This window comes from Chrysoperla carnea, chromosome 2 (genome assembly GCF_905475395.1).
Source record: "Chrysoperla carnea chromosome 2, inChrCarn1.1, whole genome shotgun sequence".
Taxonomy (NCBI): domain Eukaryota; kingdom Metazoa; phylum Arthropoda; class Insecta; order Neuroptera; family Chrysopidae; genus Chrysoperla; species Chrysoperla carnea.
The window spans coordinates 33,440,186-33,467,376 of NC_058338.1; the positions used below are offsets into that span (position 1 = coordinate 33,440,186).

Consider the following 27,191-nt stretch of genomic DNA (forward strand, 5'->3'; position numbering starts at 1 on the left):
AAATTTAATTAAAAGAGACTTTAAAAACATTTTAAGTAATTATTTAATTGATACAAATATTTATGAAACAAAAGAAAAAAAAAAAACAAAACAGAAATATAAAAATTTCACATATTTAAACAATAAATATACAGGAGTATAATATATCTATGTATATGTTTCGGTTCACCGTATATGGCATGACCCACACTACAAAAGTAACAGTGGGAGGGCAACGCATGCGTATTATATCGTACGCCCAGCCATCTTAGATGAGGCACTCAGACAAGTTTACTTAACCAGCATTTCAGTAGATTACTAACAGTGATTGAGTGTGGATGTGTTGTTGTTACTAAAAACTAAACAAATTTTAAAAAAAAGTATTAAGAAAACGCATTAACACACTAAAAAATTTTGACAAAAAACGCGTCCGTGTTGAACGCCCGCGTCTTGATATTTGTTGTTCAGTATTTTTTGTTTGTTGTGGTGTTTTTATTTTATCAATTTTTTTTTGTTGTAATATTTTTGTTTATATAAAAAATTTATTAAAAATGAATGGTACAGAACCGAATAATTGTGGCAACACACAAAGTATAGCTGATTACTTGGCGCAGTTATTAAAAGACAGAAAACAGCTTGTCGCATTTCCAAATATTTTCATTCACGTGGAAAGGCTTTTAGATGAAGGTATTTATTAACATTTTAAAAAAAAGATATTCTTGAAAGACGATAATACGACACCAATCGACTTACTTACATTCTACACTGTCTAGCTTAGTTCAGATGTGTGTATAGTAACAGTTTCTTAGATGTGTGTGAAGTTTAAAGACATTTTAAAAACGAAAATAACTGCAAAAATGTTGTGTGAATTGAAATTCTTTTCAATCAAATGGGTCTTTTTAATTGTTTCTTTTTCTATTCCTTGTCAAAATTATTATTTTGATTAAATGTGAATTGTACCGGACCGGCTTGGCATGGCGTTTAAGTAAATTGATACATTGTGAAGTTTATTTTATTAAATTCCTTTCTCATGCGGGTTGCATATTTAACATGTGCTCTATGTATGATGAATTACCCGTACAGTATCAGTTTTTATTTTTTGTATAGTAATTGTTTAATAACATGATAATTTTTAAAGACATGCAATATACTTTGATAACATAAAAATATTTGTATAAAAACACAGACATATTTTGTGTTTGACATTCATGTACGGTTTCATAACCTACTTTTTTTTATATTTTTGTAGTAATTCGTAATTTCCACATTTCGTTGTAAGTTTGAGCATACTGTGGCCCGATTTATTGCGGCGAGGTGATCAATTAACATTTAAGTTTCAATGCCCGTCGCTTAGCGATGAATCGCACCTTTCCGCAGTATCTATTCGATACAAAAAAAGTTTTGGCTAGCGTAATCAATTATCAATATTCTTAATATTTAGTAATAAAGCTAAATTTTGGTTTTGCTACCTTAGTTGGCCTGGGAATAGTAATCTTAATTATTTCCTTTAAGTAATGACCAATTCATTTTTTCTTTTTTGAACGAAACAGATTTCTTCTTTTCGTTTCCTGTTATTTTAAATTGAATTTTCCCGTTTTTATTCTGCCCCGAAATGCTTATATTGTAGATATTTTAATCCCAAATATCTAACTTTTGCGTTAAAACAGGTCTGAAAACAGCAGAATCTGAAAACCGTAAATATTTCACAATGCATTACCAAAAATAAATTCTAGGACTGCATAATGGTCGAAGATGAACAAAGTGCTGCTAACACAACTATATCTTCTATTCTTTGAAGCTCGAATGTTATTTTGCGAATTTTATATAACATTTTGTGTTTTATACACAGAAGCTTTAAACATATCTTACGTAGTAAATTTATAGACTTTAGCCATTAAAATTTTCATTTCCGTTTTACGAATATACTAACTTGTAAAAATTAATTTATTTTACTAAATAAAGCAATGATAATTTTCTTGCGACTATTTTGTCTAGTCTTTAATTTATTTATCTTAAAGATTATGATCAATATTTTTCTGTAACTCAACTTCTTTTGTATATATTTGGGACATATGTTGAAAATCGGACAAAAGATTTCGCGTTATGTCGCCTGTAAAAATGATAAACTGAATTATTCAGTTATGTTATCACTTAGAATAATAAAATTATTAATGGTAGCGCATTTAAACATTTTCGTATAACCCAATGAAAGAAAATTCAAAGTTTTCAAATAAAAATAGTATTAGAATATAACTTTGGCTAATTTCTATCGCCATACCGTTCGACTATAAATTACTAGAATCGATTGTACAATCTTAAGCCGAAATAACCGACGTAGGTATCGAAAATTTAACCCTCACTTGCATACAAAAATATTAGGAGTATTTTACATTCTATCACTGTCAAAAATGCTATTTGTAAGAATATAGCTCTTAAAATATAAGCAAATAAAAATTTCTGTATTTTAATTTTTAAGCAGTCTTATACTTATTTTCTCTTGAATTAAGGTAGTAAGGAAATTTGGTACTATAAAAATAATTTTGTATGTTTTATGAAAGAATAAATGTACTGTTGACGAATTAATTTCGGTGAGAAATTAAAATTTTGTTTAAATTTATAGAAATTTGTCAAAAAATAATGTCAGTAACTATACCAACTTGAAACTTTTACCAGTTAACGTACTTATACCAAAACAAGTATTAATAGCAAAACAGGGTGATAATTGAATGATTTTTTTCAAAAATTCATTTAAATTCAATTGCAAATAACAAATAAGTAGCCTTAACTTATGCAAATTTGTTCAGTCTAGACTCTTTTTATTTTAGTGATAATATGTACTTTTGTTTTGTTTTATGCTAACATAACATGATTTTGATTGTCAAAAATGATGTATAATAGTTTTTGTGATTATTGTTTGGGCGGTTGTTTCTGACCCACCTTTTTAATGTTAAAATAAATAAATTTTTTTGTAATTTATTAGAACAATAACATGCATGTGTTGAAACAATAGCGTTCCTAAATATGCCAGGAAATAATATTTTATAATTTGCTCAAATAATCGATTTATTTTAAATATTGTTTAATGATCTAAGTCTATGATCTAGTTTCTGTTGCATTGTTTAGCATTTTATCTTTTCAAATGAATGAATTTAGTTTCTTATATACCGAATAATAGCTTACTTTAACTAATTCCTTAAGGACGACCCTAAAAAATCATGTTTTCTTATTATCATTTTTAAGTCGTCTCTGATAGGCAGACACATTTTTTAATACCCGTTACGGTATAAAATTTATAGATTTGAGCTTTTTAAGTTTGTGTTTTGAGCTTATAAATCCTATATTGAATTGTTTTCCCAACTTCTTACCGAATGCACCCTAAAAATTTGAAACATAAGACTCAAATATTTTGAAACATTCATTTTTTTTGGGAACGTCCTTAATCAGTTACATTATAAATCCCACCTGATAGTTAAGGGAACTAGCAAAAAATGTTTCGACTCTTAAAATTAGTCTTCTCAAAGAATTTATAAAATGCACCACTAAAGTATTTCTTACACAGAAAGCTTTGTATTTACACCATAAAAAACACAAATTTTCATGAGCGTCAATTTTCGTATTTTACTTGTAAATAAGTTATTGAATGTTCGTACATGATTTTGCCCTGTGTGGTTTCTTTCTAATTTTTATTCTCTTCTAATCATTCGAATTTTTCTTCCGATATCGAAAAGAAATATTTTTACATAAGTGATTATGGCTAAATGGCTTTTAATATTATGTTTTATTACGCGAAAATATTTGTACACGTATTACGAGAGCAGGGAAATATAAAAATGAATTTTATTAATAGTAAAAGTTTTTCTAATTTTTATATTATTAACTTCTAGAGATAAATTTTTTTTTGGATAATTGATAGAGTGTTAAATCTTTTAGAAATATGTTTCTTGCAAAGAAATTCTCGTGCCTCTAATAGAAAATCGACTGTGCAATATTAATCAAATTTTTATAGTTGAAATTTTCATTAATTTTTGCTGACAAGAGGAAATTGTGGACAATCACAGAAAACAATTTTGTATATTTCGATAACGCTACATAAAATTGTTTAATTTAAATGGTTAAATTAAAAATTAAATTTGGACCTTTAAACTACAATATTTTAAAAAAAGATAAGAAGCATTATTTACGAAATTTTTTGAATTCTTAACTTTATCAAAAACAATATTTTATATGCTCTGATAGTAAATATTTATAATTAATGGTCAACATTTAACAAGTTGGCATTAATAAAAATAATTAAATTTTTTTTCTTTAGTCAAAGGATTGCAAGCTATTAAGGAACAAGTTAATAAAATAAAATTGTTTATTATTTAATTATAATTATAAAATAAAAAGATGATGTTTTTTTTAAAAAGAAAACGAACGCATGCGTTGTTTTGTATTTAAAATCTTAAATATTAAAAAAAATTATAAAATAAATGAAAATATAGGTTAATTATTATGTTAATTTATGTTTAAAACTGTGAGACTGTGTAATCGTCATTATTATTATTAATATTATTATTATATTATACAACAAACAAAGTTTAAACACATACCAAACAACGCATAAAATTAGTTTGAATTACTTAAGAATCACACAAATTACTGTTTTTTTTATTCCATACTTAATCAAGATTGGATTTATCTGGAAAATAATGTTAAATAATTGAGAATTTTTAATTCTTAAGCTGTTTTTTTTAGTATTTAATGAGACCAAAAACCAAGACCATAGTTATCTTGATCGTTGTATTTTGGTATTAGTCTTGCATTATTAGTTTTAGTAATGGTCTTGCAGAACTGGGTTCTGGTCTTGTGGAATCGAACCTTCATTTTGCAGAGATGAGTCTTGGTGCTGCAAAAATTATCTCAGTCTTGGCCAAACGAGTTTTGTTTTTGATCTTGCATCAGCCATGTTTTGAGCTTATAATTTTCAAAGGTATAAGTCTATCAGCTTGCTCCCTACTGCAAAATATTTCGTTAAAATAGAGGCAAAGTGTCCCAAATTGCAAGGCTTCCGAATTTTGCCTAAAAAGATGTTACTACCTGACATGTATGTCACCATAATATTGCAATTTTCTATACTGACTAGTAAACTTGTAAATTTTATTTCCAAAAAAGGGCTAAAAACAATCCCAACCCGTGGCAACTCGATCCAGGCCTACTAAACATGACACAGTGGCTTTATTTTTTATAACATATTAGTTGGTTAACCATTTGAAAATGTCTTTCTATTTTGAGACATCTTTTTTATTTCGCATAAAATCCGTTCTCCAATTTGTCGTGTTGATTAATAAATTCAAATATATTATATCGGAAGTATATGCATTTTATAAGCGAACGCTTGTAATTGCAGTTATCTTGTACAGAAAATGATTTAAAATATATGGTATGACAGCATGCACTTGTGTGTCACAATACTTTGGAGAGGTATAGGAAAATTTTTATTATTTGTTCAAAATTGTGATATACGAAGCCTTTGTCGTTGGACTATTCACACATTAATAAATCTTTGACAACAAAAATATTGCAAGTACATTTCATGACTCAGTGCGGTTTTGATAATGTTTTAAATATTTTTTTAAACATAAAATGAAAGCGGAACTGGCTTAAAGTATTTTTATGTTTCCTGTAAATCAAAGAATCTCCACTTAAATACACTTTGGGTGTGTATACTTACTTTATACATTGAATCATTTGGTCCCAAATTGTTAATTTTTGTGTTTCACGGTCCTGGATTTTTTGTAGCATAGAACGTAATGTTCTACATTTGATGACTTTGCCGAAGGAGGATGAAGTGAATTAAATTTCTAAAATAGTTCGTTATGAGAAAAAAATGCATCTTGTGGTATATTTCCGAACTGTATAAATTTGCAATGATTTGAGTATTATAATTTTTCAGCCCCTTTCTAATTCTAACATTTTTTTTCTTCTAATTCTTATAAAATTTTGGAGTTGATTGAAATTAAAAATACAAGAGATTGCAAATGCAAAGTTCGAATTGGTCTCTGTCAATATAGTGATTTTTGTTCTTCGGAAACTTTAAATCTGATTGACTTGAAATCTAATAAATGAGTAGCTAAATATCATTGTCTTGTTCAATGGTGGTGAAGCTTTATGTATCCTTTTTCTAAAGAAATGTTTAATGATGCCATATACGTTTCACGTTAAATAATTTTAACTTCGTGATTATTGGGAAAATCACTTTTATCAGGGTTGTAAGTTTTCAGATGACTCCAGTTAGCAGAATGAATGCTAACTGAAGTCATCTGACAAAGCTAGCCTTTAATGTTATCATCTCTGAAAATAGTTACTCGCAAGCATGGGTAGGAGAAAATATGGTTAAAATAGTACGAGCTAGCTTCTTCAAGCCGCTAAGTAGTTTACTTATATAGTGAGCATTATGATAGGTGATTTGTACAAAATATTGTGTCGTGTGCCATCCCTGAATCCCATTGGTTCACCATCCCTAGTCTTAGTTAATGACAATTTCAGAGAGAAGGTCGCAGTTATATCAAGATTTTCTACTAGAACATACAAAATGTGTTTGTTTTAACAGAGATTTCTTTCACTTTTTAATAACTCACCACTTACCTAGAATTTCTTCTTGATTTTCTAAAGGTGCTGTAAAAAACTTGAGTACCTTTTCGAACAATGGTAAAAAAAAATTTAATGAAATTCAAAACAGATTTTTTTGAAAATTGAAATCGATTCAGTTCTCGGTATACAGACACTGAAGAAAACAGCTGTTGAAAGGTTGTTAATTCTTTCGCAGACGAGAATAATCTTAAAAATGTGTATAGTTTTCACACCCTGCAACAAACATTTGTTTTATTTAAAAATGCGTCTGAAAATAGTACGCAGCCTGCCTATCATAACCTGTCTTAGAGACAACATAATTTTAAAAGTTTTCATTAAGTAATAATAAATGATAAACACAAACAACAAGAAACGATTTTCACACTTTTTCTATTGCCAAATAGTTGAATATATTTCATTTTGAGTCATAAACTTTTGTAAATTATTAAAGTTATGAAATATATGTACATGTTTTTTATAGTTATTAAAAATACATCATACTTTACAAATGCTAATTTAACATACTAACGTTTGGTACTTTTATTACTATAATACTTGTTTGCTGTAGTCTAAATCTAAATAACTTAACGAATAATGCCAATAAGATCATACATTCTTATGTTTTGTATAATAATATAACATAATTTTCAACCTTTATTTCCATATTACGTACATACAGAATGAGAGTTCGCTAAATATTGAAGGGGTGAAATTGTAAGATCAATTGTATAAGCCACAAAATAAAAATTACACTTTAAATTGTTCTATTCTATTATGATACTATGCTACGCAGATACTATGCTGCGTTAGACGCAGTACTGCTCTTATGAAATCTAATGCAACTCCCTTTGTAATTTTGTAAATATAAGTTAACTATTAAATGAGGTGCATGTATGCATACAAAAACATACAGACGAATTGATAGTCTACTCTTTTTGAAGTCGGTTAAAAAATCAAGTTTTTTTTTTTGGAATATTGGCACAATTGTGACCCAAAATACTAAGGATTAATTAATTGCGATCTTTTCCAAAATAAAAATGATAACAACGAAGCTCTGTCTCTCGTTAAGGGAATAACTTTAGTTAACTTATAAGAATAGAAAGGTACAATTTAAAAATAAAATAAATCTTAAGTTAATGTAATATTGTTTATTTCTTCTGTTTTCATGGCTTATTTATAATTGCAATACTATCGTACAGAAATCAAAAGAATTTACATTCCGGCTAAGAAGGAAAGTGGTTTAATATTGACTGAAATATGATCATAATTTTATTCCCTAACTAGATGTGAACTACCCGCTTTGCTGGGCAACATCCCCACTTTCACCCCCATATCCCCTTGCGTAGCGGTTACAGTTTTGTAATGTACACGTCATGCTCTTTTATTTGATACCCCGCTTGGGTATATTTGAAAATATTCAATTGTTCATCCCCTCTAACCCCTGCCGAAGGTTAGAAATAGATAAAAACAATCTTACAGGTTGTATATTTTGTCAATAATTGAGCTTAATGGATGCACAAATTTTTAATTTTTTGAAGCACATTCTTTTCAACTCCTATTTGAAACCCCTACTCTACTATACTATGTATGTTTTATACATAAAAACCTTCCTCTTGAATCAGTCTCCGTAGTTTTAAGGATCTAAGCCTAAGCATGCATAGGGACATGATTGATACAGACAATAATAAGCGACTTTGTTTTTACTATTTATTGATGGTGCACAAACTCTCTTTATATTTAAAATCATTCAGATTTATTCTATATACCCTTAGACCATTATTATTTACTCAAAAAGTATGTACATATTTTAATGCAAATTCCATATGATGTTAGGTTGATCATACGTAAAACAACTTGTATAAATTCAAAATATACTTAAAAACATGACTCATGTAATACTACGCCTGTCACATGTAATTATAGCAATATTGTATGCGTCAAATTCATATTTTTTTAAGACGCTTATATATACCAGGACAGTATTTTGAAAAATTTGGTTTTTATATTTATAATATGGATTATTCTTCAGTTTTTACCATCACAGGCGTTAGACAACACACAGTTGTAGTACTATCAGTTAACCACCTGCATCTCTGGGCAAGGAAGATTACCGAGTTATGCCCTTCACCACCCTTGCCTTCACTCCCCCCCCCCCTCCATAAAACTCGCAATATAGACAATGTCAATTTTAAAGACAACTCAACCACGTACTATCCTCCAATCCGCTGGCCCCTGCCTAGCTCGCCTTCTTTCTCTTCGGCCTGGATTTAGCTTCGGTCACGGAGCGCAATGTAGTACAGGCATTAGTCTTAGCAAGGTCTATGTCCTATCCTGATGTGTGAGCTATAATACTGTGAGTATTTCGTCAAAATCGTTAAGTAGTTTTCATCTTCATCCATTCATCTTCTAAAACTTTCACGATTATAATAGTAGCAGATCGAGTTACCGAAAAAGAAAACTGCAAATGTTTTAAAATTTAATGCCAAAAGACATAAAAATCGCTGCTTGTCGAAGAAGTAAGATTGCCATATTCAAAACTTTGCTTAGTCTGCAGGGTGTGCGGTACTTAAGAAAATCGAAAACAAAAAAATTATTAATCCATTCCACAATCTCTATTTGTCAAAAAAATAAATATTGCCACATGCAAATCTTTGAAAAGGATGGGATGCACAAATATTAAGAAACTATTACAGAGGGAAGTATGTCGATGTTTATTCAGTAAAAACATTTTTTAGCAATAACTTTGTTAAAAATATACCCTACCCTGGTTACAAATTTATTACAAAAAAAATTGTTTGTACTTAAGTATAATAAATATGTTACCTACTCTTAATTAAGCTATACAACTTTTTAATTTGTATAATTTTTAATGTAAAATTTAGAATTTAATTTGTTTCTGAGAAATTTTCAGTAAATTAACAGATAATAGCACTTATATCGTCAATATTTTATACTTTAAGTTAATATTTGAATATTTAGTACTCAAGCAAAAGCTATTAAAAATACCATGTATGAAGGACTTTGACTTATATATAACTACCTTATCCCCCTTTCATAACACTCGAAAGGATTGTTTTATACAGCTAAAATATACGCACAGTTTTCAATTTCTTTAAGTGTAAAATGGTCATAATTCATTGAGTAAAATAATCATAATTCATATATGAGAAATAAAATGCACAAAAATTTGAAATCAATGTAAAATTTTGGTATCATAATATAAAAATATAATAATATTGATTGATTAAATAGATTAATTGGGGGGATGATTTTTTCGACAGATTGTTCGTTAAAACCTGACGAAATGATCGAGGTTCTTTTTACTGAATGTATATTTTGTTTTAAATATCTTCATTTTTATCATTAAAAACTTCATTGAATGCAGCAGTGTAATTCCCGACCACAATTCTTGTGCGTATGTTTTGGTTGGTATATTTTTAGAAATCCCCCAGTATAAACTTATCGTATGTGTTTCACATTTAAAAGTTTTAAAAATGTTTGTTAGTATTATTTATTATTATCTATTTAACTGTACTTTGACCCTATAGAATTCAAGATGTGTTTACAAAATTCATTTCGTCTACCTGACTAAGAGGTTGAGTTGAGACAGAGGACTTTATTTTTATAATTGTTAAAGTCAACATCTAAAATTGTCTGTTATTAAATGTGTTTCTTATACCTAGTATATATGAAATATATCGGGGTATACTAAGTTTAGTCTCTAGTTTGTAATGCTTAAAAATATTGATACTATCAACAGAATTTTGGTATGTGTTCATATTATCATCTAAAGAATCCATTTCCGGTTGTCTGTCTGTCCGTTTGTGTGTCTGTCGCCACGATAACTCAACAAACGAAGAGAGATATCAAGCTGAAATTTTTATAGTTTGATTAGGACGTAAAAAGTGAGGTCTAGCTCTAAATGAACAACATAGGCCAATTGGGTCTTGAGATAGAACAAAAGTAGGAATGTTCCTTATAAAAAATAATTTTTTTGAAACATTTTTTCGTAAATATTATTGTTTATCCGTGAGGGCGCAAATAATGTTATAAACATTTTATTGTATGTATACAGGTATTGCATATATTTTAAATTTATACGTTACATATATTATGTATGTGGATGTTTGTTTATAGACTATATTCACTGAGGAAGTAAGAGAAAAAATATTTTTATTAGTTTGCGAATAAGAGTGTCTATCTTTCTTTACTCACATGGTGTAAAAAACAAACGATTGTGTAATAAGCACTGTTTATACATGGTATTTCAACAATCAAGTCAGTCAGTTATTTGTTTTCACTTGATTTGGTTAATTTTATTTTTGAAGGAATGATATTCAATTCTTAACTTTGGCGCTGATTTATTGGGAATTATTCTATGGACTTTAATACCCATGCCAGATTTTTATTTAAATTAATCTTTTTTTCACGTTAAATTGGCGATATACACAAGGAAAACTATAAAAAGTTTTTTGTAGTAAAAAAAATTTATTATAACTCGGTTTAATTTATACTTCGATGAACGCATGTGTTGAATACATTTGCAATAGGATACCTAGCACAGAAGCTCAACAGGTTTCTATTCTCTGTGAGATCATCTCGTTTCCGGGAAGCAGAGATGTCTTGTGATGTAGGAAAACGAGCTTACAATATTCAATCGAGGCTAGAGATTTTTTGCTCTGTTTTTGCGAATGTTCTCAACAAGTAGCAAGTCTACGCATGACTTCTGTCAAGTTTCCAAAAATTAAGGTGACCTTGTCTTACCCAAATCACCTCAAATGTTTGTGTCGGAAAATATTTTTTTTTTGTATTTACGATTCCGAAAGTTGTATTATTTGCATGATAAAGATAGTGTGTTCCTCTTAGTATTACCCCAAGTTTTGGATGTTGTTGAGAAATAATTCATATTCGTGAAAAATATTTTTTTTGAAATTCAATTCTTAAACACTTTTTAATGTTTTAGGACAGTGCTTAACACCATCAATCATATTGTAATCACAAAAAATTTAAACACATTTTTTTGACACTAATTTCTTAAAAAATTATTTCGAGTTTGTAAACATAATGACAGAACATCAGAAAATTTCATTTTTATAAATGTCATAAACGCTGTTCCTCATTTCAAAGAAATAAAAAGCTGAAATAACTTTTAAGGATTTCTATTTTTATATTTGAAATTAGAAACGATAGATACATGATATTTTGATTTCAAAAGAAATATCTTCATAATATTAGAAAAAATAAAACTGAGAAATGTTTTTATTTTTAGTTACATAAAAATCATTTTAGCATTCTCTAAATTTTTGAATTGATGAAATTTGAATGTTAATATTTAAAGCAGTATTAACACTAGAAATTCTATATTTTTAAAAAATGCGAAATAAAAAATGACAAAGATCTTTCTATTAAGACTATTGGAGTGAAATTGTGTAAAATTTTACAATTTTTATTCGACTATGTTCGATTTCAGTGTCCTAGTAGTTTTAATAGAATAAAAAATGTATACCCCCTTGAGTATGAAAATTTCTCGATCTCGATGAAAATTGGGTTATTGGTAGTTTATAGAATATCCAATAATAATTTCAATGATCCTGTATTGTTAAAGGTCAGAAAAAATTCCGAAAATGTAAGATATGCATTGAAAAATAAAATTCATTTATAAGACCATGTAACATGGGTAAAGTTTAGGCTGGCACTTTAATTTTAAGATGTTTGACGATTTAATAAACTCATTTTGAACTTGAATGGTATAATTATGAATCGTATGCAAAAGAATCTGAAAGTGGAGCGAAATAACTTTAAATACAGCTACTATTTTTGATTGAATTCGGAAAATATTTTGATGAACTAGAAGTTTGTAATTATTAATGAAATGATACTTGGAATTAAGTTTTGTAAGCCAATGGGTTAGTCGTTACTTGATTCATGTATGTGCATTTTATAAATAAGTGTATTTTATACAAAGTGGTTAGAAATAAGTATCCTTTAATTTATTATTGATAGTATTCCCGAAAATGGGTTGGGATTGATTTTGATGCCACTCGCATCAATTGTTACAATTATCCCAGAAAACATTTTTAACCTATTTCGATAATTTTCATTCACATTTACTTCGAAATATAGCGATTAAAAATTTTGTTCTTGAAAAGGCGCTATTTTTGTCAATACAAAACTGAAAAATATAAAACCGATAGATACAATATAATATGGCCGGGAATATGATATTCATCGACTTTGACATAATACAGTGCAACCTCGATATAACGAATCTGAAGGGAACCAGTAAATATTCGTTATATCAAGTAATTCGTTGAACTGAGGTTCGTTATGTTGAGGTTAGATTGGTCTAAAATTCGTTATAAAGAGGTAAAAGAATAGTTTTATTCACCTCAATATGTATTACGTACTTATACTAATAAATGATAACACATTTTTATCAAATTACTACATATGTATATGTGTTTGCTATGTATTTATACTATTTCTTGATAGTTGAAAATTCGTTATATAGAGGTTGTACGCAAAGAATATTCGTAATGTAGAGGTATATTTTATATTGACTCTTATGGACAATTCAAGGGGATTACGAAAAATTCGTTAAATCGAGGAAATCGTTATATTGAGGTTCGTTATATTAAGGTTGCACTGTAGTTCGTTTCGTCCTTAAATATTTAAGAATCCTGACGCCGTTTATTTGATTGGCATCTTTTATCGAGTATAAATAGCGTCCGGATCCTATTTGCGTACCAAAAAAAAAAAAAAAAAAATTTAAATATTTATTTTTCGAATTTTGAATGTGATTAAGATCAATCGAATAAGCTATAAATGTGTGAATGAATTGGTGTGAAAGGTGTTCAGAACAGAGTTTCAATCCATTTTTGGGGCTAACGACTGATCTTCAATGGTAATGGATTTACAACCACGAAGTATTCGTTATACAGTGTGTCTAATTAAGTCGGTATCATACGGAAAACTTCGCATGATCTAAAACTCAAAATTAAATGTCAATTTCTTGCATTCCATATGAGTTTTATCGAAAAACTTAAATTTTGCTCAAGAGTAAGACCCTTTTTTAACACCAGGCATGGGCGAGTTTTTTTAAGTAACCATTGTTATAACTTTATTGTGTGCCATAAACTTTATTGTGTGTCTCTTTATCCAAATCCGCATTGCTCATAGAGATGGAAGCGAAACGGATATACGACTCTTCTACATATCTCACTTTCAATTATAGTAATGAGATAAGTATAAAAAATAAACGTTGTCTCTCTGTCTTACTCGTATTTTTGGTTGTCACTGTCTTACTCGTATTTTAGATAAGTATGAGGGACTTCTCTAGGCCACGTTTGCCCATGCCTGTTTTACACTATCAACATCTTTATGAACAAAAGTTGATTTTTATTGTAAAGTATCGTCAAATATTCTATCTACCATTAAAAAAAGATTTAATTATTTTTAACCCTCGGTGCAGAAAGAGAGGTGTTTGATCGCTATGTACGCGAGTGTCTGCCTGCCTACCTGTGGCAGCTCTTAAACGGATGAGCTGATTTGGATTTTGTGACTTTTTTCATAAAACTGTCAACAAATTGTCCATATGATTGAATTGGACACACTGTATATTTTTATAATATTACAAAAACATTTAACTGTTCATAATACCTACCATACATTATTATCATGTGATCTGTTTTTTATTATAAAAATACGTCATTATGAGTTTCTGTTAATAACATATAGAAATATTTTATTTATAATATGTATATATTGTGTTATATGTATATAACTATATAGCAAAGTAATGCAAAGTCGAAGTAAAACGATTTTTATCTGTTTTATTCATTTACTTTTTTAAATAGTTTTGCATATGCACATACATTGAATTCCTTTTGGATATTGCCGCAACAAACTGTTTAACTATAAACTATATATAACTAAAAAAAAAAAAACATAACTATTATTTCAGCGACATCTAATTAAAAATGAGATATACTTTTTATTTATTTAAATGTAATATTATATAGCTTTTAGGTATATATTTTATTATTTTGGTGGTAGGTAAATTTGGCATCTTTTATAGGTAATAAAATCCTCCCTTTTTCACCTGATTGTGCGCGACTCTTCTTATAAGATTCGTTTCTAGCCGTTAAATTTTCTCATATGAAAATACAAAGTTTTCTGAATACACCTTTTTTTAAGGAAATGCATGTTTCTTGAGTTATGTTGATGTTTTAAAGGTCAAAAACTCACTTGTCCACATTTTTTTCATCCTCTGACCATCCTTAGAAAAGAGGAGAACGTATTTTAATCAAAGAAATCGTAGTAATGCTATTTTCACATTTCTATCACATGCTAAAAAGTTACGGTATTTTGCATAAAAACTTGATAAACATTTTAATTTTTTAATTTTTCAGACACTGTTTTAAGTGAAGTGCAAAATCAGATCCTTTACTTTTGAAGAGCTTAGTCACCTGATTTCAATAGTTCTGCGGTAGTAGACGCAATCTTGATAATTCTTTTCAAACTTCTATCCTTTATAAAATGGTTTATCAAAATGAGAACTCGCCTTGAACATTCAAAAATTGCCAAATTTACTTGTTGCGTTTTTTTTTTTTTTTAGTTTATTGTTCTTCATAAATCGGTATTTAAGATATTTTTATCGATTTATTTCCTTTTTTACTACTATTTTATCGAGTAATTAGACAATATTCGTGCATGGTAGCGCTTGTTTTATTACTTTTTAGAATTCAAAACGACTAAGAATTGCTTGCTCTATGTTATTTTATTGGATTGGATCATTACAGCTTTAAGAAACCTTGTAGAATAATTAATGATTATTACAATCACGTCAATTTAATAAAACTAAGTTTTGTCTGTATTAATTTCACTCTAGCCTGTTGATATATTTGTAGAAATGAAGTCACCTGCGACTGTTTTTTCATTTTTAAATGTAGAAATATTCTTAGGACAAGGAAAAATTAATTGCATCGAGAAAATTGTCTTGTGTAATATATTTTAAAATCAGTCCATGAATAACTTATGTCTGCTGAAAATGAAAACTGCTCAGGGTTGTTTGTTTATTGCATAAAGTAGATTTTAACCCACTGAAATTGCGTAGCACATTAAAAAAAACTTCGATTACGTCAGGTTTTCCTATAAAACTAATTTGAAAATTTGAAAATCCAAGAAAGTTGAAGGGGTAATAAGGGAGATGTTGATTTAAAAGGGAGCACCGCAGTCTTAGAAATTAAATTAACGCACTCCTCCAAGTTTGTGATAACCTAGCATCAAAAGCGTGCTCGAAATAGCAGCAAGAAGAAGAAAAAAGGTTTCAAATATCAAAAAAATTAAACAATTTGGGGGTTAGTTCATCCCTAATAACATCCTGTCATAATATCCTTTTTACTTACTCCACCAAATAATCAAATATCCGATTTTTGGCTTTTTAAAGTAAGTTTTATAAGAAAATCTGACGTGATTTAATGAAATTGATTTTCATTTACCAAAAATATTCCGTGCAGGTGAAATAAAATTTGTTTTGCAGATCTGTGTAATCGTTTCAATACTAATTTCATGAAAAATTTCACTGTGTTACTTCCGATACTTTAATAAAATCAAGTGAATATACAATTAATTACTGTATTTAGAAAAAAAATGCCGTTCCATAATAGTATTTTTGACAATGAAAAATAAAAATAAATGCTTCTAATTTTTTTTTCTATTTTTTTTTAATCAAAGCCTGTGGTGATAGCATTTTTATTTACCTACCCTAACATATGGACACGCATCAAGAAATCTTTTGATATCACAATGTGTGGGTACAGACCTTACCTAACTAACAACTATCTTGTTGCATGTGAATTCATATCATATCATTACAGTTCGTTTTTAATCATAACTTGTGTGGTATTTGTTCTGCACATTTCATGTAAAACCCAATATTATTATTATAGAATGTTCCTGATAATCTGAATATTTAATGATAGATTATATTCGATGAATATTTAAAATAAAATCATGAAAAAGCTCGAATAAGCTATTTAAAATTTGTAGTTTAAAAGTAAATGTTAAGAAGCTGTTGTTAATTTTTAAATGAGGCTTTAGTTCAGATAATAATGGTGCACACAATTCGTTAAATTGTTGCACGGAAAACAGTTGTTGCAGAAAGAGCGAGTACTTGAGTAATAATAAAAGTATTTATTTTTTTTAATTAACTTATTGAATGATAACGAAAAACATTAGAAATAAAGTAAAAGTTCGATGATCGGAAACGTCGAGTAATCGGAACACTTTTTGTCCGCCCGCGCTTTCCATGCTGCTCTCTACCAGTCACTCAAAAATGATTTTTTTTTTGTATATACATCCTAATATCATACATTTTTGTTATTATTTTGTAAGATAGGGCTTACTGTTAAATCCCAAAGCTTCCAAAATTTGAACCGTTTAAAACACCTGAGAATTAATGCTCCCAACTTCGAAAAATTTTCGTTAAAATTAATATTTCGAAAACAAAACGACGTGCTATTTTTTTTAAATTCTAAAAATATTCCTTTCAAGTTTCCTACTTTTTCAATTCTGTCGCGAGAAGTTTTTAGTATCGTTAAAAATTGTTGGAAGGACAGTGAGTTTTACATACTTTGGCCTCGAAATCATGCATTATCTCGCTATTAAAACTACCAAAAATTTTGCAACTTTGGGATCTTACAGCTAACATTATTCTGTCTATCGTGTGTCTCCGAAAAAAATAGATATATTTATAATGAATTTTTCCATACAACCCCATTAATAGAAATAAATCCAGTAATCGGGCTATTTTGAGTACCGATTTTAATTTTAAGTAACATTATTTTCTACACATGTGTTCGGGTTATAGAGATTGTATTATATTATTAATAATAATTAATGAATAACAAGTATTAATAATTATGACCGTCGGTAATTTATTTTGTCATATTTTCAAGTCATGTAATTTTTTATGATGAATATATTTTTAGTATTTCCGATATGCAAATATTATTATTTGATTTTGCTGTCAATCCTCAATCATATACTGGGTGGCTATCAATAATATAGTTACCGATAATAATGAGATATTGCAGATGGAGTTAATACAATATAGTTTTTTGTCAGTTTTTGAAATGATAATATTTTTAAGGTTTTTGTTTAAGCATAAATATTGCGTTTTAATATTTTAGATTTAAGGTTTTTGTTTACGCATAAATATTGCGTTTTAATATTTTAGATGTGAACATATGACGTCACAAATTTGGACTCTCCCCACTCCTTGTCACAGTACGTTGAGTACCTCCTCTTTTCCCTTATACTTTACTATTGGTAGCACATCAACGTCCTTAAGTAGAATTCCAAATTCAATATAAAAAATTTTTAAGAATAACTTTACTTAAGAACTTATTGAAATTAAATTTAATGCACTAAACTTCTTAGAAAAATATTAAAATTTTTTGTTTTTTGTTTCAGGTATGTAGTAATTATTCGAAATTATTATCATAGAATTTAACGATGTACAGTCACTATTCTGTAATACGGTAAGTTTAATAATCATTAACTAAGAATAATTTCCACTGATTAATGGTGAACGACATGTTTAAAAATGCCTGTGATCTCGTAAAGCTATTTTATTATATTATTCAAATGTTAGATAAAAAAAAAACAGCTTATTTCAAGGATCATATTATAGGAGGAACTATTGCAATATTATTTTATTTTAGGAATAACAGAGTATTTTCTTAGAATAATGTATCTCTTACTACACATTATAACTTTATTTATTTTTTAACGGACCACCTTGTACAGTATACATTCTTTTAATAATTAATTTGTATGTTTAATCGCGGTTTAATACATATCATTGAATATTTCAATGACTTTATTATGTTATAATATTCTGACTGTGTATTTCCGTTAATCATTATTGAGTTACCCATCTGGATGGAAACAGTGTTTAATTTTGTTTGATGGCAGACATTTTGTGACTATGACTTTACTGCCTTTTAAAGAGTTCTCACTTTAAAAATTTGGCAAATAAAAGAATTTCAACAGAATATGATAGAGAAAAATCAAATCGAAAGAAAATAGTTCTTACACAGGGTCATTAAAACCACCACGTTGATCCTTTAACTAAACATTTGTTCTTAAAAATTCGAATTTTTCTTAATAACAAAAAGTCATTTAATATCTGAAAAAAATTACACATTTCGAGTTGAAATTAACCCTTGTACTAGCATCAGGGGGTTGATTTTATGAGAAATCGATAAAGCATGCGAAATTACCTATCAGGTGAATTCGGTTTGTCAAAGAAAGTGCTTTTCCAATCTTTATAGGTGGTGGCACGAGTACTTTGGATAGCCTTATATAAGAATTTAATTATATTCAATTGCAATTTGATCAAAATATTAAGCTTTTTTTTGTTTGTAGTCCTAATTCAAGCAAAACAAAATAATATTGAAATTTTGCAATGTTAATAATTGTTCATGATAATTGTATGTTTAATATTCATTTAACTAATATTTACATAAAAATTATTATCTTTTAAAAAATCTGGTGTGAACACAGCCATAAAACTTCCATATAATGACTTTGTATGTTTACATACTGAGAGACCCTCAAACAATATCTTATTTTTGTTTTTAAATATTTTTTTTAAGGCTAATAGGCTGTAACGTCATACATAAATACAAACGGATTATTTTTACTTCTTCAAAATTTAGATAAAGGTTATCAATGGTGTCCAACCGAAACTGGAATTTCTACCAAAACTGGATCTTCGGTATCTGTCTCAGTTTCGGTTTCGGCCGAAACTTTTTTAGACATGTTGACAATTGACAAAAAAATTGATTTTTTACTGAAATTTGGCTACAGCAGCCACAAACTTAGTAGACACGAACTCACTCAAAGTTAGCCGAACGCCGCGCGATAATTTATGAACCAGAGCTGAAACTGATGCCGAAACTTTTAGTTATCAAATGAGATAGATCAAGTAAATTCAATGAGAAAATTAGCTCACCGCTATAGACAAACTGTACAAAATGATAGTTTTTTTGACCTCATTAAAAAAAGTCTGAAATTTTGAGTTGTTATAGATTGTAACCTCCTGGCCTAAAGTTCTCCTAAATCCAAATTTAAAAAATGAACATATTTTTTGACACAGCGCTATTCTCATATAATTGGCCTTTGCCCTGATGTCAATTTCAATTTATCTTTCGTTAAAATTTGAAAATGTGCGAGAGTAAATAACAAGCAGGTTATGACGTCACCAAGTGTTATTTTCCTTTCTTTCTATTTTTACATTTAAATACTTCATATTTTCGTAGTTATATTTGTTTTGCCCAAAAATTGATTCCACGTTTTGGCTCTTTAACGAACGTCTTTTGAAACAATACAAATATTTTAGGGCAAATGCTCATTAATAACGTTCTGATAGAACTTTACCGTTTTGCCTTACCAAAAAAAATGTACTTAACTTAGATAAGCTATCTACTTAGCCCCCTGTATTATCCGATATTAACGACCGTGTAAAATTTCGAAATCTACATTACGGGAACCAAGAACTGAGCTATGAGGTGTTTGTACATAGAGGTAGAATACATTATGACGATAGTTATTTAAGCATTTAATTAATAATCAGACAAAAATCATTTAAGATAAATACACACATCTTCTGTATGACGCAATGTTTAACACTATGCACATATTATTACCATGTGTTAGCTTTTATACAAAACCGATTATAATTTTTTAAATAGGGGAGAGATTTTATTTTTAAATACTTTTAAATGCGACACCTGAGCTCTTCGAATTCACAAAAGAATATTTTTATATACATTTTATACAAGGTGCATGTGTATAGTTGTGTACCTGTTATCTCTTTTATTTAATGCACTTGTATATCGTTTTATGATTTTGTGAATTTAATAGGGTTGACCGTCTATCAAGGGAGACTAATGGCCTACATACATCGTAAACAAAAAAATAACGATGCCATTCTTTATTTCTTGAAAAAATATCGATTTTTCATCAATTTTAAATCCAGGATAATTACGAACTATTAATTATATGTAGAGAAGAAAGATTTAAGGATAAGAAGGAGTTCATAATCTAAAACTTATCCTTATTACTAGAAATACCTAATGACACAAAATTGTACCAATTTCATCAAATTAAATCTAAATCGACTGTTAAAATGTATAGGACAAAGCTGTATTCAAATAAATATCAGATTAAGGATGTTATGTAACAGTTTTTGATTGGCATGAAACACATAATTTTTTAAGAATCCCCTTAAATATTCATTGGTGGGAAAAAAAAATTAATAAAGAAGAGTGTATGGAGTTGATAAGGTCGTCGAGTTGATTACGTTGTTGTTATCCAAGTGACGACAGTGTGATCAAGTTTACCACTCACTCCATTAAATGAAATTGCTCACACTGCCACTGCCTGGATCCGCAACCTTCTAGTTAGTAGCCGAACATTTAAAAGACGATTTAATTCGAACAACCGCTGAGCCGGTTATTCCTCTGTACCTGGGTGTGAAAAATAAAAATTGGGCAAATTATCAGCATTATGGAGAAATAAAAGTATCCAGGACAGGAAGAATATGAATGCCTATAACATATCCAAATTTCAAATCGATAGAATAAAGGGTATAGTCGCAGTGCTTGAAATTCAATTTTAACTTTAACCATTCTTATCTGAAAAACCGAATTCTTAAAAAATTACAATGTTTTACGCTAATCCAAGAAAGTTTAAAATTTGTACATAGCAATCTTAATAAATGTCTGATATAAAATTTGAAAAGTAGAATACTCACTTGTAGCTGTTAAAATTATAGATAAACTATCAGAAAAGATAAGTAAGATAAGAGGTCAAGTCGTTTCATCACGGAGAGTCAAGAAACGTGTGCCATCTTTTTGATATGACTAACATATCGAAAAAATTCGTTATCCCTTTGTCTGTTCTTAATTGTTTATTGTGTGAATTTTATGTTAAAACCTGAAATTGGACAACGTTACGTCTAAGAATTTCAGGAAGCAAAAGTGACAAAATCGATTGATTTAATCTGTTTTGACAAGGTTATTTGGCCCGACATTAACTAACTAAAAATCAACCTTGGCCATTAGCGATTCACCAGTGATAATCAAATTAACGGTAGATAACATCTTTCTATAAAAAATAATTTCGAGTACTCGAGTTCATACATACTGATTAATCCATACTTCTCTTTCAAGTTAATCCATATTGATTATGATTAAGTTTTATTCGAAAGACGTATTTATTTAACTTAAAAATAAACTACGAATTAAGGCTAGGTTACAATGACATTTACAGACTTGCGTAACTGATATAGTATAAACATGCCCTTTGTATTAAATCATATTTTACAAAACCCCCGTCTATGTTACATCGTCACATGTATTATATAACACAATAGTCGAGTCTACTACCATAAGTGAATACTGTATACATATTTCTTACCCTCCATTACTATACAGGTAGTACTTACCTGTTGCCTGTTGAATAAAATGTTGAGTCAGGTGAATATTGAGAAGAGCACTGAACCTTTTCTTTTCTGTTTTAACATATTATGTGAATATGTATGAATGTTTGTGTGTGGTAAATAAATACATTCTTTATTTGACTAGATTTTATAGTAGTAAGTGAATTTTGATTGTGTGAATTATGCATGGTGCATTTTATTGTCTGCACCATGTAAAAGGATTATTTTATTGGCGGGAGATTATTCAAATTATTCACGTCACTGAATTATGTGTATTTTGTAATTAAAATATTAAGACTCTTAAGGATGTTCCAGCATGGTATTTGCAGTTTCTATGTTAAAGCAATGGTACAATTTTTTTTTCGACAGAATTTAACGAAAAATTAAATTTAAGAATTTAATAATGCTTACTATTAATTCCCAAAGTTTCAGAAATTTTGACCGTTTAAAATGGGAAATAATTATGCCAACGTCCCAATTTCGATCAATTTACGTCAAAGTTAATATCTCGAAAGTGAAAATTAATTTCTAAATTTTTTTTTTTAGAATATTAATGTATAAACATTTTTTTCTACTTTTTCTTCAATATATAATAATATCATAAAAAATAGTTGGAGAGACCGGACATTTTACATGCTTTAAATGGGACATGACCCTCAAAATCGCGAACTTTGTCTTTAAATATCTCGCGATCTAAACGGTCAAAAATTATGAAATTTTAGGAATTCATAAATAAAGCTATTATAAACCCGAGAAAAAAAATTCGGCCAAATCTGTCGAAAAGTGATTTCATGCTGGTACTACCTTAAGAGCATAACACAAAAAAATACGACATTTACTGTGATCAAATTAAAAAAAAATGGCGTCAATTTTTAGATAATTCTGAGTTCGGAGAAAAAAATTGAATTTAGTAGATCATTATGATACAAATTGAGGAAACTAAAATCTAACATTTTTTGATGGTCGGAAGGGGTCCAAAAAAAATGGTAAAGTGGCCTAATCCGGTCTTTCGCGTCAGACACCGTCGGATTGAGTTAAAAATAAAAAAGTGTTTAATAAGCTTAGGCGCCGTAAAAAGGCGAAAAGAATGAGCTGCGAATGAACCCGATTGGTCCATCGATGTCCCCACAAATTGCAAAAAACCATCGATTTTGCTCGAAATTTCAAAACTTCATAGCTCTTGTTGTTTTAAAGATTTAAAGCTGAGATTTAAATGGATTGTAGCTTTTGTACCCATGAAGTATCACACACAATTTCAGCAAGATCGAATGTATACTTTTTGCAAACCGCAGCTGAATGCAAAAAACAGGACTTTTGTAAAATGGCCCTAAAAAAGTTGTGGTGCGGTAACGCGCTATTTTTTTTACGCGAGCATATGCTTCAATAGTTAAAGTAATACCTACTAAAGTGCCAACCTCTCATCTTTAGTAAAAGTTACTAAAATATTAATTTTAAATTACTATTATTTTAAATTATAACATTAAAAATAGGATGAAAGTAATGGGAGCAATTATTAAGACTATAATGTCACATAACTTCTGTCTCTTAATAATTGCTCCCATTACTTCCATCCTATTTTTAATGTTATAATTTAAAATAATAGTAATTTAAAATTAATATTTTAGTAACTTTTACTAAAGATGAGAGGTTGGCACTTTAGTAGGTATTACTTTAACTATTGAAGCATATGCTCGCGTAAAAAAAATAGCGCGTTACCGCACCACAACTTTTTTAGGGCCATTTTACAAAAGTCCTGTTTTTTGCATTAAGCTGCGGTTTGCAAAAAGTATACATTCGATCTTGCTGAAATTGTGTGTGATACTTCATGGGTACAAAAGCTACAATCCATTTAAATCAAAGTAATACCTACTAAAGTGCCAACCTCTCATCTTTAGTAAAAGTTACTAAAATATTAATTTTAAATTACTATTATTTTAAATTATAACATTAAAAATAGGATGGAAGTAATGGGAGCAATTATTAAGACTATAATGTCACATAACTTCTGTCTCTTAATAATTGCTCCCATTACTTCCATCCTATTTTTAATGTTATAATTTAAAATAATAGTAATTTAAAATTAATATTTTAGTAACTTTTACTAAAGATGAGAGGTTGGCACTTTAGTAGGTATTACTTTAACTATTGAAGCATATGCTCGCGTAAAAAAAATAGCGCGTTACCGCACCACAACTTTTTTAGGGCCATTTTACAAAAGTCCTGTTTTTTGCATTCAGCTGCGGTTTGCAAAAAGTATACATTCGATCTTGCTGAAATTGTGTGTGATACTTCATGGGTACAAAAGCTACAATCCATTTAAATCTCAGCTTTAAATCTTTAAAACAACAAGAGCTATGAAGTTTTGAAATTTCGAGCAAAATCGATGGTTTTTTGCAATTTGTGGGGACATCGATGGACCAATCGGGTTCATTCGCAGCTCATTCTTTTCGCCTTTTTACGGCGCCTAAGCTTATTAAACACTTTTTTATTTTTAACTCAATCCGACGGTGTCTGACGCGAAAGACCGGATTAGGCCACTTTACCATTTTTTTTGGACCCCTTCCGACCATCAAAAAATGTTAGATTTTAGTTTCCTCAATTTGTATCATAATGATCTACTAAATTCAATTTTTTTCTCCGAACTCAGAATTAAATTATTCAAAAAGTTAATTTGATCACACTAATTAACAAAATATTTTTTTCATAATGTGCAGTAATAATTACAGTGGAACTTGGATAAGTGGGACTTGGATCAGTGAGAAATCTCTATAACTGGAACACATACAGAGGTTCCACTACTTTTGCACAGAATTATCTCTGTTAGTGGGAAACTTTTATAGCTGGGGAAAATAATTAGGGTTCCGTAAATTAAAACCCATAAAATTGTAAACAAAAAAGGGGTAATATGTGCGGACAAGAATTTAACGTGGCAGTCGTATGCTTTATAATTGCTAGTATAATATAGAACAGATCATTAAATCAGTAGTTAAATCGGAGCGAACTAAAATAAACTTTTTTTTATATTAAATAAAGGTAAAGCGCGAATTTATAATATTTTCGGAACTTCGGAAATACCGGCCTGACATAGGTACTCAAGGACTGATTTCTATTAATTAATTTTAAATTAAATTTTCTATAAAATACTTTTAAAAAAATTGTAATTAAAAATAAGTTAAAGAATATGTCGTAATAAGATCGCAGTTATGTCATACTTCTATTACAATAAGACGGGCTAACAAACAAATACTCAAACACAAATGACATATTATAAAGCAATAAATGCAACACTCAGTGTTCAAATACTAATTTCTCTTGTAATAAGAACTACAAAGTTCATTTTTTATACTCGTTGCATTCTTTTCTTTAGAAATAGTCCAAATTTTAATAGCAAATAGTAGATAACTTTAAAATAATGACAATTTCTTTATACATTTATAATTCGGCGTGTCTTCCTTATTAGACTCAGGGCGTTTGAAAAAAAAAATTATTTTTTTAAAATTTCAACACCCTGCATCTGGAAAAGGAGGCTATCCCGGTTGTAAGTATATTGCGGAGTTGCCATTATTTTAATGTTAATCTACTATTTGCTGAAGTCCTGCTCTTATAAGTTGGACGGACCACCTTGGATAGTGTTGATATGCTCAAAAATGTAAGACTTCGCTCAACTATTAATTTCGATATTCTGATCAAAATATAACGATTTTAAGTTTGATTTTGTTATGCAAAGATTTCATTCATATTTGATTGATATATTACTATTTTGCAACTTCACGCGTCGGATTTTGTTTTATTGTTATAAGGCTGTTATGGAACAAAATTTTCTTTAATAGTGCCCTATTTTTGAATGCAAGGACTAAAAACTTCAGAACCCAACCAACTCTTCTATAGTCGACAAACTCAACTCAACCAACTTGTAATTATAACAATAATCTGGATCTATAAAATTTTCGGTCTCTTTTTTCCGATAACCAATGTGATCTATGTAACCATTTACTACTACACAACCGCGTGCTTTGCCAATTCAATGATGATTTTTCGATTATTACTAAGGTTTAATTAAAAGCTGAACCATTACCACACTGTTAGAAACAGAAGCTTTGGAATACAATGAATATAAATTATAAAGTATAGTAATGGAGTCATTGTGAATATATCGAAGTTAGTTTCACCGCCATTTATAAATAGTTGATTGACCAGGTTATTATATTTTCTCTCTATTTATTCTAAACCAGAACTTTGTTATAAATATTTTATCAATAATAATATTTTTTTTATGATTTTAACAACAAAACAACTACTCTATACTTAGAATGTGAGAAGTATCTGAAGTTGGTTCGTGTAGCTTGTATGCTGCTTGTTGATTGCTGACTTGCTATTTAGTTTGACATATATTAAAATATATGGAAACTTATATTATTTGTGATATGAGTTTAGGGTTCCGTGTAAGAAAATTCACCGTGGAGGTGAACATTTTGGGGCTCATTTTCTCCCTGTAGAGTGGTTCTATGTTTATTAATTGAACCCTGTAATGTAGCATAAAGTATTAACAGCTTGGATGTTAACAGCTCGTACATTTTGGGGTAAAATCTGCGAATATTTTTGCCATAGGTATATCACGTTAATTAATGTCTATTGATAAAACTATATCCAACAAGTGGAAACAAACAATTGACTGAGTTAATTGTTGAAATACTCTGTATAGTGTTGAATATCGGTGCTTATTATTTTAATAAATTAGAAATATAAAAAAATCATAATTGTTTATATAGTGACCTTTCGACCGCCATTTATTTTGATTAAGAAAATTTTAAACCGAACCGTGACGCCTCCCTTTGCATAGAAAAATATAATATACATTGTAAGCGCACCGTGTATGTGTAAAACACATACGTTAGACAATTGACATGACTATCTCACTCGCACTCATCACCAAAATATTAAATTTTACATTTAGAGTATTATTTTTAATGTAGGGGTGTATGTGTGTATTAATTGTTTGTATTTGATTGTAGTAGTGTACATTACAGTAAGTAGCAAAAGAGAAAACTTAGTTGTATGCACTCTCAGAGTTGAGTTTGAGTTGACACGT

General features: G+C 29.0%; 1 protein-coding gene across 2 annotated transcripts in view; it reads left to right on the forward strand.

The window, feature by feature from the left end:
* The first annotated feature begins 307 nt into the window (after positions 1-307).
* LOC123293427 (protein held out wings) overlaps positions 308-27,191 on the forward strand; it is a 278,973-nt gene continuing 252,089 nt past the window's right edge. For both annotated transcript variants that reach the window (XM_044874247.1, XM_044874246.1), the window contains exon 1: positions 308-666. In XM_044874247.1, coding sequence (XP_044730182.1) covers positions 531-666 — 136 coding nt within the window. In that variant the 5' untranslated portion in view covers positions 308-530. The remainder of the gene's footprint in view (positions 667-27,191) is intronic.